The sequence below is a fragment of the Protopterus annectens genome, chromosome 6.part0 (assembly GCF_019279795.1).
Source record: "Protopterus annectens isolate FY-2018-M chromosome 6.part0, PAN1.0, whole genome shotgun sequence".
NCBI classification, from domain to species: domain Eukaryota; kingdom Metazoa; phylum Chordata; order Ceratodontiformes; family Protopteridae; genus Protopterus; species Protopterus annectens.
The window spans coordinates 220,455,082-220,473,150 of record NC_056737.1 but is presented as its reverse complement, the minus strand read 5'-3'; the positions used below and the strand labels follow the sequence as shown (position 1 = coordinate 220,473,150).

General features: G+C 41.9%; 1 protein-coding gene across 1 annotated transcript in view; it reads left to right on the top strand.

The window, feature by feature from the left end:
• MAP3K9 (mitogen-activated protein kinase kinase kinase 9) overlaps positions 1-18,069 on the top strand; it is a 1,255,777-nt gene that overhangs the window by 768,139 nt on the left and 469,569 nt on the right. Inside the window, exon 6 of the mRNA XM_044073971.1 lies at positions 15,497-15,737. Within this exon, the coding sequence (XP_043929906.1) occupies positions 15,497-15,737 (241 nt within the window). The remainder of the gene's footprint in view (positions 1-15,496; positions 15,738-18,069) is intronic.

The window sequence follows — 18,069 nt, the reverse complement described above, 5'->3', positions numbered from 1 at the left end:
CAATGCCATACAATACCAAAGTAAACAGTACCATTACAGGCTATCAAGCTTTATTTCTGGGCACAGTGTTTGTATCTGACGGACCTGTGGGAGCAATGTTTGTTAGCACTACCTGAATGTTGCCACACAAAGTACCAGATTTCACATTAGTGTTATGCACTTACATCTCACTCTGTTACTGTGCACACTCTGGTCACAGCTTGACAACATTGAGGTGTAGATGGGACATACTTGGCTTATTACTCTCATAACAGTTTGGGGAGCTGCTAGAGTGACAGGTTTGTTCTTACAGATGTGTGACAATCGGTTGTATTTCTTGTTTGCAACCTTGTACGTCTGGGATCATCACACTGATTTCCCAGGGGGGCAGAGTGACAGGCAGCAGATATGGGCAAATTTACTGGAGATTCTGGACATATCTGTACAGCTGTGGGGTATGATTCTGTATGCAGACTACTACCACTCCCAGGATTCGAACCATGGCTGTGTGTGCTAAAAATACAACAGTTCATGTCTCAGTTGAGTGTGCTAATTGGATTTTGTTGTCTGTCTTTTCACTGTTTTCTGTCTATGTCTCTCTGGGGATTACACCAGTCATATACAGACATTCCTACACATTTTATTTATGTTGCAGAGTGTGGGTAATGGTGCTTAATACAACAGTACTATTATGTGATTGCAAATCTACATTACCATATGATACCAGAGTAAGCACATGCAGTCCAGCAGTTAGACTTTTATTGACAGGCTATTATGTTTTTATTTACATACAACCTATATGAGACTCTTCCTGACATATTCTCTGGTGTATTCAGTACTTGCCTTAAACAATACAGGTTTTGTACAGGCAATTAACTTACTAATACTTTTAGATTTATTTCCTATGACAGTACATGCAAGAGTATTACTAACCTGCCTCGTGTCACAACCTCTCAAAGCAACATCCATGGGCCTTCTGGTTCGCAGCCTGCTCACTTGCCACTGTGAAGGACATAAGAGGAATATTTAGCCATACCTATCCATAATATACATGAGCTGGCAATTATTAAACAGGTAGTAGAGTGATACTTACACACGTCTGGGACCTCCCCTGTCCTAGCCTCTTGGATCCACTGATCCAAGAGATCCACATTTCACCGTTTCAGGTCGGCATAGTGATGCCGGACCTGCTCACCAGTTAGGGGTATGCCAGTGGCACTGGTGAGGTCATGGGCAAGATGGTCCCAGGCTTCCGCTTTATATTGGGAACCCTAGTACTGGCCCTGCAGCAATATCTGCTCATGGTCTTTGACAAGGAGTACTGCCATGACTCTGGACTCCTGGATGCCGCAGCGTTACACCCGAAAATGCACACCCTCTCCCATTCCAGACATGGTGCCTGCAAGGGGAAGCTACAGCTAGTTATGAGATGTGTTCCCACCTGTTGGGTTTAAATAGGGCCAATTTCCCACAATTTGCCGTGATTGGAAGGTTTTGAAAAGGTTGAGCTATGGGCAAACCTGCTTACCTAAGGTTGGCATTGTTTAAAGGGAATTGAGTTAGCTGGCCTACACATTGCTTACACCTACTAAGCTGGCTTGTGCAATGCTTAGTGTTGCTTAATGTTTAATTTGCATTCTATTTGCTTTTTGGCTTTGATTTATTATTCATTACATGTTATATATGTGTCTGGTGTCCATGATTCATGTGTACGTACACTGTATAGGGTCCTTGTGTTTATTAGGGGACTTCAACATTTTATTACAATTACACCACACATCGAGGCTTACTGCAGTACTCCAGTTCACATATTTATGTTATGTAGTAGGTTATAGAACATAAGACTGTATATAGATTCCTTTTACATGTTCAGTTTGATTTTACTATAGTGAGGATTTGTTTAGTGATACCTCAATCTTATGTACTGTTGTGATGGCTTAGTGGTTGACTACTGTGACTATAGTGTACAGGGTCCTGGGTTCAAGACCTGCAAAAGCTGTTTATTTTGTTTCTGGCCAGAACAGCGGCTGTTGCATACAGAGTGATTAAAGCACTTTTAAGCACTTGTAAGCGGGTTTGTGCGAGGGTAACGAATGCTAACCTCCGGTTAAATATGCTTACAAAGAGTTAGCTTCAATATTGCTTAACCTGTGTGCGCATTGCTTACCCCCATGCAAATGGGCTTAAACCCGCTTACATATGCTTACTCCCGCTTAAAACTGTTTAATAGTGCTTGCACTTGCTTACTAGTGGTTACTCCTGCTTACCACTCACTAATTTAGACAGTAATGTATAATGGTTATTTGGAAGGTGTGGGATTTGGAAGCTGTATAGAGTTGTCATTCATTACACATTTTACCTTCCATTTGTATCCCTGATTCCTGTGTACATATGATTATCTGTGTACTTTGCAACATTATGACATTGACACCTCACATCTGCATGTAATGCTGTACTCCATTTCACAAATATATCTTATTTAGTAGGTTATGCAACTAAAAATATTGGTCATAAAATGATTTGACATGGAAAATGGAATGTGCTGCAGTGGGACTCGAACCAGGAATGACTGCTCGTAAGGCGAATGCTCTACCCACTACACTATTGCTGTACTGCTTCATTTGCATATATCTTGCTTTTTATCCTCTTCTGCCATTTTAGCTGCATTAACCATAGCTAAGCAATAGGCAAACCTGCGCACCTACAGTTACATTTAATCTTTTTCATAAAAAAAAAGTATCTTTATATTTTTGTGTTAACTATTGCTCTTGTACACATGGGGGGATGTTGCTGGGGGTATGCGTACACCTATGAGCGGTCTCGCTCATTCTTTTAGGACTTTCTGCTGTTCCTCATTTCCTCATTACAGGGGCGTGTATATTCTGAGAGCTCTGCTCTCAGACACTCCCCCCTGCACTCTTAATGGTCCGTGGAAGATTAGGAGCTCAGGCAGCACACCTTCATTAATATGCATGGCGCGCTGCCATCCTGCTCCTAAACGGCCGCTTCCATGCAGGACTAAGCTAGTCCTGCACGGAAGAATAGTAAATCCAGGGGCAAGTCACCACCTGCAGCCACCAGATGGAATATCCCAGTCCCCTTAATGTAAAAACACAAAAAGATTGTTTGTGAGTGTAATGCTACCACAAAACAACTTAAAATCTGGAAAAGTTGATTTGAAGTATTGGGAGTCCTTAAAATGATTTTAAATGCAAATTCAACAACTAAAGACAAAATAAAACAGTAGCACTTTAAAATGGTTACCTGAAATGCAAAACAATAAAATACATTTATCTTCCATGGACAGAGCAAGATTAATTCATGACCCTCTCAAGAGTGTGTTGAGGGTGCCAAACAGATGGGGGATCTGTGAAAATGAGTTGGGGACAATTTGTAGTAAAGAACGTTTACTGAAGAGCAATTCTGGTTTGCTGGATAGGCACTCAGTGTTATGAATCTATGGAAAACAATGGCTGGGAAAATTGCTTAAATGGCTTGCACTAAAGATAATAGCAATGAAAGAGGGGAAGGCGGGACTTTTTTAAGTCAGATTGCCATAAGGGGTAGAAGTCAGAGAGACAGCCTTTTAAAACCACCGCAACAGGTGAACAGTGAGAGGGTTGGAGCAAACTTCAATCTGCAAGAAGCAGACTAGCTAGAGATGGACCCATTCAAATAAATCCAGTATTGTAGTTCTAGTCCTGGAGTTCTAATATAGGTCAGTGACCCCAGGTAGGTTAGAATTGCAGAAACTGCAGCTTAATGTCTCAGAAAAGGCAGGAGAAGACACAAAGAATGGGAAAACAGTAGCAAAATAAATAGAAATGCACTGAAAAGCAGCTTTAAGTGGGTAAATGCTAAGCAGATTGTAAGACTGTGGCAGCAAAACGGAAATGTAAGCTGCTGTAAAAGCAATGAAGCACCAATCCTGCAGGAGAATTTACAGTACTGTCACTACTACAGAGCGAAGCACCAGACTAAGCAGAAATTTGCCAGTAACACTGTTTATGGTAAAGTTTTGTTTGTGTCTTTTGGCTTTTCCCGGTTAGGGGTCACCACAGCGGAACTCCGGTTCGCTAATGATTGGCAGTTGATTTTTACGTACCGGCTTGCCAGGCCTGACGCACAACCTTCAACGAAGGTACGCCCATTCACGCATGTCTCCACGCAGTAATGAATTACTTAAATGAGGCTGAAATCTGGCAGTAGTTCATAGTTCTGACACAACTACAATTGAAACTACAAGACTAATGCCACAGATAGGGTTCAAAATACAAACAGCTAGCTTTTAAAAGTAATTTATGGAGATAGAAGTACACTATAATGTATAAACGATGCTAAGCTCTTGTAGTAATTCACAATCTTTCCACAACTGCAAACAAATTTACAAGACTAAGGTCCTAGAACAAGCGAAAAAAATGCAAACAGGTAATTTTTTCTTTAAAACATAAAGATGCTTTGAGCCTCCCCTCACAAAAAAAATGTTATGTTGCAGTGTATAGAATGAGCCTCTACTCTCAAGCATATATTTACCTACCTACTGTAAAATAGCTAAGATAATTGACTAGTACATTCTTCATTTAGTATTTATTTGCAACAAACTACAGAGAGTTCCTGATTATTCAGCACCTTCCTTATTCCATAAAAAAATGCAGTTAATGTTTTAATCAAACCAGATTTTCAGTGTGTGCCTGTTGAAATTCCAAGGACTGTAATTATGATCCTTAGAACAGCAGAGTTTTTGAGGGCCATCCTTGTGATCCCTAGAATAGTGGAACTTAAGTGCAGATGGGAAGAGTAGCTACTAAATCTACGGTTGCGGTTCTTCACAGTATTTTGCCTTCTTAGAGCTACAGTGATACCTTTTCCTTAATCTGTTTAACTTTACTCTAGTTCTCCTGCTCAGAGGTATAGTGATCTTGAAGTTTATATATGTAAGTAGTAGGTGTGTCGGGGTGCAGCTCCCTATATCAAGGCCCCACAAAAAATGGTTAATAGTGTAAATGTGAGTTTTGAATTTTGTTATTTAGATTGAATTTTGGTTTATTTTATTTTGGAGTTGCAGGACCCCATAGTTATGGTAGGATGCCATTTTCCAACTTACTTGGGCCATCCTCTACAACATGTCTGGCTTCCCTAACTTCACTGTTTGATAAATGCTGAGTCTGATTAATTATTTCATTAACATAATGACTGGATCTCATTACACAAACTGTTATGAGTTAGGATTTTTTTTTTATTTTAAAAAAGTGAGTGTCATGATTTTAAAATTAAGGATGTGTAGCATAAAAGCAAGGTGTTTCTCACTTTATCCACTGATGGAAACTGATAACTTCTTGAGACTTCTGCTGCAGAAGACTCAATGTCTTTCAAGACTTCCAGAGCTTTGCAACTTTCTCCCTCCTGCCAGGGTAAACGCTCTTCCATCTGGATGTCAACACATCAGTGATATAAGAGGAATCACCTCCTGCTCCATCTTTGCCTCTTTTTTATAGCAGTACAAGTGCAGATCAATGCATACTGTGTTAGCGATCATCAGTTTGACCTGGTTTCCTGAGTTTTCAGAAGTACCCCATTGAGGAACCATTCTTGTCTTTGATTATATTGTACATGTTTATACCTACTGTAACTTTTTGGTCATTAAGTATAGATGTCAGATGTTAAAAGTTTCTAGCTGTCTTGTGTGGGATGCATATTGCACATAATGATTTCGATACCCATAATTTATTTTGTTTGAACTTGAGCACTATGTCTCTGTCATTACTGTGCATATTTAAAGCCGAAGACCATTAGAGAGAGCACAGAGACACTCCAAGACTGTCTGAGCCAAAGAAGACTGCATAAGGCCACTGTGTTGTCAGCCAAGTCTACTATGGAAATTTCTGGGGGGGGGGTCTTCTTTTACCTTCTTTGTGGATGTACATGTACCATATTTCTTTTCTTCTTTTGCTGCTTCTGTTTTCCTGATGCAGTTCAGCTCTGGGGATTTGACGCTTGTCACTTACGCACTTTATGCCTCAGATGTTGGACGTACATCTGACATATGGGGCTTGGAAGGGCCCAGGCCTTTGGTATGCTGTCTGGATATGGCTATCCTTGCCAGGATATCCCTCTTGTAAGGAATGCTGCAACAGTTATAAGTTGGAGATCTATTATTATGGTAAGTTTGTACACAACTGTATTTTATCACTGAAATTTGCTAAATAAAACGAATAGTAAACATACATTTTTTTTTTCATTTAAGCATTAAGTAAATGTATTGCCTCTGATTGGTATCTGCTGGCATGAATGGATGACACTTTGGACAGATTAGGCCAAGCAAATGTTTCCTCTTTCTTTTACTTCAGTAGGGGGTACTGACAAAGCCCATTAAACACAGTCACAGGAATGCAGCATTCTGAGTATCCTTCTGTCTGCATGAGTTTTGTTGGGGATACCTTTTTGGTTACATGGCTGAACTCATTACTTCTGCAGTAGCTAGTTTGTGCTACATGCATAGCAAATTCTCCTTGCTAATATTTACCAGTTCCCAATCCATATATCTGTCTAGTTCAATGTTGCACTCTCCAGAAGACATCTGTTTGCATTTCTTGTCAAGCAAACTAGAAAAATTGTACTCTTCCACTACTTTGCAACAGCAACAATTGCAAAAACAAGAATGAACTCCTTTGGATAGAGCAAACAGTTGCAGGTACAAGATGACTGACTTGACTCGGATAAACCTGATCATTTTACTCAGTCTGTAGCAGTGCTAATTAACACTCCCCCGTTGCTCCTTTCCTATAGAGACCGATAGAAACAATAGGTCAGGTAAGGTTATTTTTCCACTCATGTTCAAAATTGAGTGATGACATATTTCTTGTGCCTCACGCATACACACACACACACACACACACACACACACACACACACACACACACACACACACACAAATTCTTAAGCTGAGCATTAGGTTTGTCAAGAAGTAGATAATCTGAGGGTAAATTAAAAACACGACAACTTGTTTTAATGTTTTTCATAGGCAGAATGCATTTATAACAGTGGCTGCTGTCTTGAAATTATAAAAATAAATTGAAATGTGTGTACTGAGTTTATTGTAAGTCAGAATATTTAAAAAAAATCCTTTCCCTTGGCTCGATCAGGCTCCTTTTGTAGCCACACAGAAGTCTTATTTCAGTTTGGCACTCCTTGTCATCCTCCAGGAGAATGGAAATGAAAACAAACTACAGACCTTTTTAAAATAGTAACAGCTTCAAAAAGCGTTTAATCCAGTGCTAACACTAACAGATTATTCTCTCTCTCTCCCTGTCTTTCAAACAACTGCTGTTCTCAGCAGAGTCACTGATACCACCCCCTCACTGCATATCAGCCAACCACAAGGCTTTTTTGGTGAGACTTGACCTAACAGAAACCACACACAACCTGCATGTCCAGTCAAATACTTAAAGGCTTGTCTCGTTATCTTGCTGGAACACGAGCCTGAGCTGAACTTGTACTCAAGCTCTAACTTGGTTTGAGCTACCTATGGCTTGCTCACCCATAAAAAGGAGACAGATGGGGCTGGAACAGAGAATACCTCCTTATTTCATTTTCTCAGTTCATTTCATTGAAGATTCCCAGAACTTGTGCTAGTGCTACTTTATCTGTTCCCTTATCATGATTGACCTAAGACATGGGAGCCTTCAGTCATGAGAGCTGATGATTTTCCTTTCTGGATGACTGCTTAAAATGCACTAGTAATAATGTTATTTGAGTGACTGATATCGGTCCTGGATGAGGGATATTTTTCTATTAACCCAATGGCTGTCTATCATTTGGTACTGTCACTCTCAGTATTGTCAGGCAGGTGGCTTGGTAGCTACTGCTATATGATACTCCATTACCTTCGGACAGCTTTATAAAACTGATACCTTCTAGGCCTTCTTCCTTTAGGGAATTGTCGTTTTTGTTGTTATCTTAAGTAGAATATTTAACTCTCTTTATTGAATGTAATCCATATTTTATTACTTTCGATATATGGAGAGCAGGAAGAGGAGAAGGGGATTGTTCCTTGCATACAGTTAGGTTTCTTTCATATTATTGATTGTTATTTCGTGTTGTGGAACAGCTTTCTGTTGTCTTAGGCTGTTTTTTTTTAGACTGGATGAATGGAGAGTATCTTTGAAGTCAGCACATTTAAAACTGTTCTGTGTTAAACTTGCCATTTATTTATTTATTTATTTGCATTTGTTTACTGGGAAGGTCCACTGGGCCAACAGGTACCTATTTTCAGTGGAGGTCCAAGGTCATGTGGAATTACATTAGAAAGTGCCTAAAATTAGCGTTAAAGTTTTACTTTTGCAAAAAATACTGAACAGTAAATATGACACAAATATTTTTTTCTTACAGTTGCAGATTGTAATAGCAGTTTAAACAAAACTGTGAATGGCTTGGACTCTTGGAATCAAGTGCATTGTCTACACTATTTTTTTCTTGATATTAGTTTTCCAGGAGAACTCCAACCCAGTAGTTATATTTTAGTTACTTTTCCCAGTGGCAGTTTAAAAAGATAATGTTTTGTACAATGTGTGTGGATAGAATAAGTTGTGGTCTAGGTTATGAATTTAAACAGCAAGCTAAGTGATCTATCATAGCCAAAAATCAAAATATCCAATAAACATATGTTGAGTGAAGTCTATTTGGAAAGGCATCTACAAATGTTTTTGCTGAAACTCACAACACAACAAATTCCACCATGTAAAGCAAACTCATTACTAAAGAAAATTTCCTTTTTAAAAAAGATTAACTGTTTTATGCGTTAGAGCAGCCTGATGACCCCCCCACCCACCTAACCACCCTTCATCACTATAACCTATTTAAGCAACTTCACCCATCCTGACATATTTTATTTGGCCAAATTGTAGATTTATTTCTTCTGCAATATTAACAAAGTTGTGTTTCTCCAGAAACATTTTGATAAGTCACAGTGCACTACAAATCTTATTGTGTTGTGTCAGGATTGCCAGGTGAAAGTAGTAATCTGTAGTTTTACTAAGTCTCATCTTCCTTTTACAGTATATGCATTTATTTACATTTGTGTTTATATTTCATTGATTTATAAACTAAAGATGTTCATCGTGCATACAGCTGCAGTCATTACAAATGGGTTATCCTGCCGTCAGGCGGGTCCTCGGTCGGCCGAATTCCAAAGTCCAGGTCCGGTGCCGGCCGCCGTCGCCCCCTCCCCGGCGTCAGCGCGGCAGGGGTACAAAAGAGGCAGCCGACGCCATTCTCTTTAGTCTTTCTTGCCGCGCGGTACCCCAAGCAGAAGCAGTTTGCAAGTGCCGGTCGGCCAGCTCCTGAGATTTACGAAAGTATTTCAGCTGAAATCTTCTTTAAAGCTAAGTACCCCGTTGGGGAAACTTTTCTTGCCTCAGACCGATGTCAGACAAAGTTAATAATTGCATTTCTTGTGGGAAGCAAATACCTCATAAGGATTTTCACTCTTTCTGTATACCTTGCTTAGGTCCAGACCACGACGTCTCGGCCTGCCGTTTTTGTGCTAGGTTCAACAAGCGCACTATTAAGCGCCGGGCGGAGTTCGCCCTTCATTATTTTGGCAAAAAATTTAATTATATCATGTCGTCGGATACACCGACACCAGTTTTAAGCAAAAAAACACAAAGACAAGGACCGACATCCGAGGTCTGCACCGAGTACTGAGACCACGCTTAGACCGACTACCGGTTCTCCGGTTCTCAGCGAGGCACCTACACAGCCCCTGACTACCGATTAACCTATTTTACCGGTGACTTCAGTACCCGAGGTCGCAGGCTCCTCGGTCTCCATTCCCACTGCGGATACCGACGCCACTCTTGGTGGGGAAACTGAAAATTTAGTGAGGCCTGCCATTTCTGAAGGCGTTTTCAGGCCTGCCACCTTCTCTATTAAATCCCTCACTAAATCTAAAGCTGCCATGAAAACTAAAAAACAGGGTCCTCAGACCTCCTCTCAAGGCCCCATGCCTAAAAAACAGATGCTTAAAATGGCTGAGGATTTAATAACTCTCATCAGGGGTTCTCAACCCCCCTCTGACAAAAGACCTAGACTGGAGGAAGACTCCCCTTCCTCGGACCAGGCTTCTATTACCTCAGACCATTCTGAGGACCAGGATTATGCCTATTCCCTTTTGAAGACTCTGATGCTGAGGAGTCTATTCCCTCGGTCTCCCCCCCCTGAGGACTACTCTTTTGGGGAAACCCTGCATACATTGAGGGAGCACTTCCACTGGGAAGGCCAGGATTACTCAGATTCCAAGAAAAGGCTCAGGGAATTTTTACTCCTCCCCCAGCATAGGCCCCTGGCTATCCCTCCTGTTTTAGCTATTTTGGATGATGTGTACATGAAGCCAGTCTTAATCCAGATTCTTTACCTCCAGCCCCTGTTAAACCAGACAGGTATTACCGGGTTCCTGATTCTCACCAGTTCCTTTATAAAAGCCATACTGCTGACCCAGAAACAATTTCACAGGGTCCCAAGGGGATAAAGGCCTCTACTGCTAAAAACCCTTTACCTTCAGAGAGAGATTCCAGAGCATTAGAAAGGTGGGGAAAAGGTGTATACATCTGCCACTTTAACCATGAGGGCATTAAACTGTCAATTCCATATGTTAAAGTACCAACAGTTTTTGTTATCTCAGCTAAAAAGCAAAATGACACAAACAGAACAACCAGATTTGAAAGAGTTGCAGGATTTGTTGCATGGAGCAGAGCAAGTGGGTAAACGTACCTTGCAGTGTGGTTTTGATGCTTTAGAGGCCTCATGTAGAGCTGCTGTCACGGGGTCTGTCATACGTAGGCATGCTTGGCTCAAAGAGCAAACCTTACCAGATCATGTCAAAGCAAAGTTATTAGATGCACCACTTCAAAAAGATGTATTGTTTGGTGTTAAAGCTGAGGAGGTACTAAAGAAAATGGAGGAAAAAGCGAAATCTATGCAGACAGTAAAAGATTTCTTGCAGGTGCAACCTCCACGCTTCAGCAGAAACTGGCCTTCAAAAATTGGTCCTTTCCAGCCACGGACAGACCTCAAAGGGGCAGATACAGATGCCCAAGGGGTAGAGGACAACCTCAAGGATCTTACAGGGCTAGACAGTGGCAAGCACCAACCCCAAGAGGTGGAGAAGATAGATCACAGTCATTTAGAAAACAGACACAATGACTTCCCCCTATGCCTGCCAAACAAAGCTATAATGGCAGCACCTTTGGGCGGAAAACTGGCATTATTTTCAAAAAACTGGCACATTGTTCCAAAGGAGAAATGGATCCTCGAGATTATAGACAGAGGCTACAGGTCCCACTTTCACACCGTTCCAAAAGTGAGAGGCTTGCCAAACCTGCCACAAAATCAATGGGCAGAGGCACAAAGACAAATTTCCGCTCTCATGGATATGAAAGCAATTCAAGAGGTACCTGCAAAAGAACAAGGTCAAGGTTTTAATCCAGACTATTTCTGGTACCAAGGAAGGACAAAGATTGGAGACCCATCTTAGACCTATCCATCCTAAACACATATCTACAGGTGCCAAAATTCAAGATGCTCACATTACAGCAGCTTCTTCCCATGCTGGGCAAGGAGTCTTGGCTGGTAACGTTGGACCTCAAGGAGGCATACCTGCATGTCCCTATCAGACAAGATTGCAGAAGATACCTCAGATTTCTTGCAGGTTCAACCCATTACCAATTCTCTGCGTTGCCCTTTGGCTTATCTACTGCACCCAGAGTGTTTACGAAATGCCTGGCATCAGTAATTGCCTTCTGCAGACAACAAGGAATACAAATCTACCCATATCTGGACGACTGCCTGATCCAAGCAGACAGCAAGGTCATTCTATTGCAGCATCTGGCATTTGTAATAAAACTGTTAAACTACCTGGGATACACAGTGAACAAAAAGAAATCAAAACTAATACCTTCTCAACAGATAATTTTCCTGGGTGCAAGCTTAAATACAACCACCCAGATGGCCTACCTCACGCCAGACAAACAAGGGCAACTGTCTCAATACTTCAACAAAATGGCAACTTTCACCAGACTAACTGCAAGGAAAGTCCTGCAGGCTCTGGGATTTATGGCATCTTGCATCCTACCAATACCATGTGCAAAGCTGCATATGAGGAAACTACAATGGTACCTAAAAAACTTATGGTCTCAACACAGCCACAGCTTGGAAATAATTATACCACTCATTCCATGCCTTCAAAAGGAATTTTTGTGGTGGGCTCAAGCATGCCAAAGAAACACAGGTCTCCCTTTCTGTTTACCTCAAGCAACTCAAATCATCACAACGGACGCCTCAGACTACGCCTGGGGAGCACACATGGCAGATCAGTGCATTCAGGGAAAATGGTCCCTAAAGAGAAGCACCTACACATCAACCAAAAGGAGATGCTAGCCGTGCAAGATGCTCTTATGACCTTCAAAGACCTACTCCATCCAGGACAGCTATTGATAAGGACAAACAACACCACAGTCATGTGGTACGTAAACAAACAGGGTGGAACTCATTCTTACCCCCTGTGCAGGCAAGCCATGACCCTGTGGAACACAGCACTGAAATTACAAATTCAACTACAGGCACAATTCCTGCCAGGGAAGGAAAACACACTGGCAGACAACTTAAGCAGAAATATGACAGACCCACATGAATGGAAGTTGCATCCTCAAGTCTTCTCAAAGATAACTCAGGCATGGGGACAGCCAGACATAGATCTGTTTGCTACCCACAGAAATTACCAGTTGGAAAAATTCTCTTCAAGGACCTATCACCCACAGGCCTGGAAAGTGGACGCACTCTCTTTCAATTGGACAACATTGACAGTCTATGCCTTCCCGCCTCTTCCTCTGCTGACCAAAGTTCTATTAAAAGCCAGAGCAGAGAGGCCAAAAATGATTCTCATTGCTCGACTGGCCACGACAGCACTGGTATCCTCTCCTAAAGAGCCTGACACACTCACCACCATGGACCCTACCTCTAGTTCCTCTTCTGTTGTCCCAGCACAACTACAAAACCCTTCACAGCCAGCTCAAAACCCTGAATCTAGCTGCATGGAGAATACCTTAATTTCCCAACAGACTCTCCTCTCCAAGGAGGTGTTGGATGTCATCTTGGAGGCCAGAAGACCCTCTACTAGAAAAGCCTACTCTGCCAAATGGAAACGATTTTGTTCCCGGAATCAAGAAAAGGGCCAGAATCCTTGGGTAATAAATATACCTCAAATTTTACAATACCTAGCTGAGATGTTGAACAGTGGCCTTTCCTTCTCCTCCATCAAGATCCACGCTTCAGCCATTTCTGCACAATACAATACCGATCCTCCTTTATTCTCACATCCTCTATTAAGGCAGTTCCTCAGAGGGGCAAAAAATATAAACCCCCCACGGAAACCACCAGTCCCAGCTTGGGACCTCAACTTCGTACTGGAAAAGCTGACCCTGCCTCCCTTTGAGCCGGCTTCTTCAACAGAGCTACAATACTTGTCGTGGAAAACAGCCTTTCTTCTGGCTATTACCTCAGCACGCAGGGTTTCGGAGCTACAGGCCCTCATGGCTGTGCAACCATTCATCATTTTCCATCAGGACAGAGTTTCCTTACGAACCAACCCTACCTTCATGCCAAAGGTAATATCCAGTGTAGCTTTGAATCAGACTATTCATTTACCTACCTTTTATCCAAATCCACAGAATAAAGGGGAGAGACTACTACATTTCTTGGACATTCACAGACAACTTCATTATTACTTGGACAGAACAAAGTCATTCAGGAAATCTGAGCAGCTCTTTGTGTCCTATGCTACAGGTGCTCAGGGAAAGACTATTTCCAAATAGACAATTTCAAAATGGATAGCCTACTGCATATGCTTTTGTTATTCATTTCATGGAAAAACTGTGCCTGTATACATCAGATCCCATTCCACCAGGGCTACAGCTACCTCTGCAGCTTTCCTCAGGGGGGTCCCTACCAAGGACATTTTGGAAGCAGCTACTTGGAGTTCAGTGCACACTTTCTCCAAGCACTACCACCTTCCACTATACTCAAAATCTAGAGCGGGCTTTGCCACAGCAGTCCTGCAGGGCATCCAAGCCCCTCCTAGTTCCTCTTAGTGCCTTCCACCCTTACTTAGCTTTGGGATTCTACCCATCTGTAATGACTGCAGCTGTATGCACGATGAACATAGTACAGTTTTGTACCTACCATAAATGTAGATGTTCGAGTGCTCATACAGCTGCAGTCCAGGTTACCCTCCCTCCATCCCCTCTTAGGACAGGCCTTATGACAAACACCTTATCATTTAACCTTTTTTGGGTTTTCTTTTATGGTGTATTTGCTTGCAACTACTGTTTTTTGATTTATCATCATTGCATGTTTGCATAAATTTTTGTTTTGCCTTCCTTCTGGGGGCACCTGACATCTGGGGCGGGAAAGACTGAAGAGAATGGCGTCGGCTGCCTCTTTTGTACCCCTGCCACGCTGACGTCAGGGAGGGGGCGATGGCGGCCGGCGCCGGACCTGGACTTTGGAATTCGGCCGACCGAGGACCCGCCTGACGGCAGGATAACCCATCTGTAATGACTGCAGCTGTATGAGCACTCGAACATCTACATTTATGGTAGGTACAAAACTGTACTATTTTTTATATTCATCTCAAAAATGCAGAACTAAAATATGACCATATTAAGCTGTGATTGTGACCTAGACAACCCATGATCGGTAGTAACCGAAGTGTTGGAAGAGATGGCCAAGGGGAATGGGAGTGACTGACAGACATCAATTACATTATTGCAGATGGGAGGTGGTCAGGTCTGATAAATGTGTGACATATAGTAGAGGCTGGATTTGCCACAAGGATGAGTGCTCACCTAAAGCATTGGAAGTATGGATAGAACAATAATTGAAAGTGTGTTTGGGACATCAGGCCTGGCATTGTGGTGTTCTTTATCACCTAGATTGCCACAGAGATAACAAGGGATAGGTTATGCAGAAAGCCCTGCTTGGCTACCTGGATGATATCAGCTATCCTAAACACACCTAGACAACATGGCAAAAAGCTTGTGAGAGGGAACAGTAGATAGATAGATAGATAGATAGATAGATAGATAGATAGATAGATAGATAGATAGATAGATAGGTTGATTAACCCCCCCCAATATTTTTTTTCCTATTTTTGTTCCATCACTGCTGTATTTTAGGTGTATGAACTGGCAAATACGCATTCTACTAAAATATTATTTACACAAATTCTCCCCCATCATATACACACACCCATGGTTTTACCCCAGCTGCCTCATTTTAGTTTTATTAACACCAAGGCTGCAACACAAGAAAATGTGTGTTTTTGTTTGTTTGTTTCTTTCTTTCTTTATAATGGGGTGGGGTTGTAATTTGACTATATGCCAGCTGCATGCTTGTAGATGTATAATACTAAGTTTTTTTGTCCGAGTAAGGGTGTTGCCCTCAGCATCTCTTTTTTTTATTCTAGGAGTTACGCTCATGGGAGGAGGAGCTGACCCGTGCTGCCGTGCAGCAGAAGAATCATGAGGAGTTGCTGAGGCGACGTGAACAGGAGCTGGCAGAACGGGAGATTGACATCCTGGAGAGGGAGCTGAACATCATCATTCACCAGCTCTGTCAAGAGAAACCCCAAGTTAAGAAACGAAAGGGCAAGTTTAGGAAGAGCCGGTTGAAACTTAAGGATGGTAATAGGATCAGCCTCCCTTCTGGTGAGCAACATGCCTCCTCATGTTTTCATGGCACTATTTTTACATTTTCACCGCTAAATTTAGAATATTTCTGACAAGTGAATCCATGTTTTTGTAACATACAGTAGTGCAGACTATACTGGCAGAAAAAGGCCAGGATGCCTTTTCTTTCTGCTTCTTCATTCCTATAAGCTTGAATAGAATTTTGAAGGAGCCAAACAAGTTGTTATTTGTACTGCTGAAGCTTACCTTTGACAGAGGCTAGAGAAGGGGCTTTTCTTCATATTAATCAGATTCAGATCTGACCACGCTTTTTTGAAGTAACTGTTGCCATGCTGATTCTGTGAAATGAAGCATTTTCTGTTTTTTTTTCCCACAGAGGTTGTAGGCATTATAGTAGGAACTTTAAGTTTAGTATAGTCAAACTGGAATAGTCAGTAGTGGAGACTTTTCTTCTGTATTCAACTTACTGTCCATTTTAACCCTGGTCCCTTTTCCTTCTCTGTCTTTGTCCTTTGCCATTTTTCGGTGTTCTCTGTTTTTCTATTCTTCAGCCCAGCTGCCTTCCCTGCCTCCTTGTTTTATCCACAAGTGTCGCTAGATATTCATTGTATTATTCACTGTTGCAGCTATTAGTTGTTGGGATATCTTGCCTTCAGGTATCTGGATTGGCCACTGTAGCTTCTAGAAATGTAACTTCCTAACCCAAGGGTGGTGATTAGCACCCTTTCATTGTCATGCAAACACATCAGTGGTATAAGAGGAGCATTGTTCCATGCCAACTTCAGAGCTTTCTTACTGTGCAATATCAGACGTTGTAAATGTGATCAGCATCATCAGTCTGTTGGTTGTCCTGCATTCAATAGCCAGATGAATACCCTGTAAGGGACTTTGTTGTTTGTTTTTGTGTAGACATTTACCACACATCTGATACAACAGATTCAAAATCGGAATCAGTAAGAGTGAATGATTGAATTGTGTGTGTAGAAAACAAGTCCTTCATAAAGACTTTCACTCTTTGTTTGCTCTGTCTTGGCGCAGAGCATGATATGGATGGATGTCCACATTTTGCTAGTTTCTCCCATTCTTTCCTGGAATTTGCACTTAAAAAATACTCCAACAAAAGCATGGAGAAGAAGCATCAGGAGACTGAAAATGTCCCATCGGATGAATATGGGTCTTCCTAGGTTTGATGACTCTAGACAAGGTGAGGTAGGTTCACAGCCTCATCTTTCGAATTGTTTTTGGCTGAGCCTCTGGCGTGATGGCTAGACAAGACCCACACCATTGGCTTTTTGCATGTCCTTCCAGACTGAGGATTCTACTGTGCTTACTAATGCTGAGACACCCTCAGTGTTAGAGGCTCAGAAGCTGTTTACTGAAAGGGGAGTGGTGTATTCATATGTATTCATGAGGAGGTTCCCAGGGGACAAATTGAGGTCTCAGTTACCTGCTAATGACTCAAGTCCTTCCAAGGTGGTTTTGTTTGTAGCCATGAGGCGCATAGCACAAAAGCCCAAACCAGTGCCAGCCAACTTGAGTCAGCCTATATCTGCAGTCCCTCAGTCTCTTTCACTTCCTGGGTATCTTCCCAGTATCTGTTCTAGCTAGTGTGGAATTTCATATCCTTTTTGAAATCTTAGCAGCCAGCACTTGAAATCTCCAAAGTGTCTGGAACCCCTTACAAAAGAAAAGAGTCGTACTTGCTATCGAGGATTTGGATATCTCAGATTCTGAAGCAGATTACCTTTCCTATGTTGGTCAAATCCCCTGTGCTGCAACATATAAATCAGACATTGAGGGTTCCATATCTGCTGCATGTCTACCAGAGGATTTCTTCTTCAAGGGAACCCTTCATAAGATGGAGGAGATCTTATGAAAGGCAAATGAGTACTTGGAGGCCCAACTCAGATATAGAGCTTTTTTCTTGAGCTTAGGGCAGTAGCTGTCCCCTCAGTTATGGATCCTTGGAGGATGCATTTACCAGTGCATCTATGGTGACAGAATACCTCCCCCTTGTTCCTAGGAAACCTGACTGTGCTTACAGGGTTAAGGATTCCATGTTCAAGGTTCTGAAGGGCAGAGTAGGAAAAGTATAAACCTTTTACCCAAATCTTTCACGTATCCTTCTCTCTCTGTTAGTAGGAATGGGCTTCCTGGATGGAACAAGAGTAGAGCCCTTCCTTGAATCCAGAGACACCACAACTAGGTCAGCTAAAAGATTCTTGTACAAGAATTTGGAGTCAGATACTTGACAGATTTTTGAAGAAGGTATATACTCCTGCTGCCTTGTACTTCAGAGTCTTGGACTGCCAGATCTATATGCTTTCCCTTTGACAGTCTATGTTAAAGA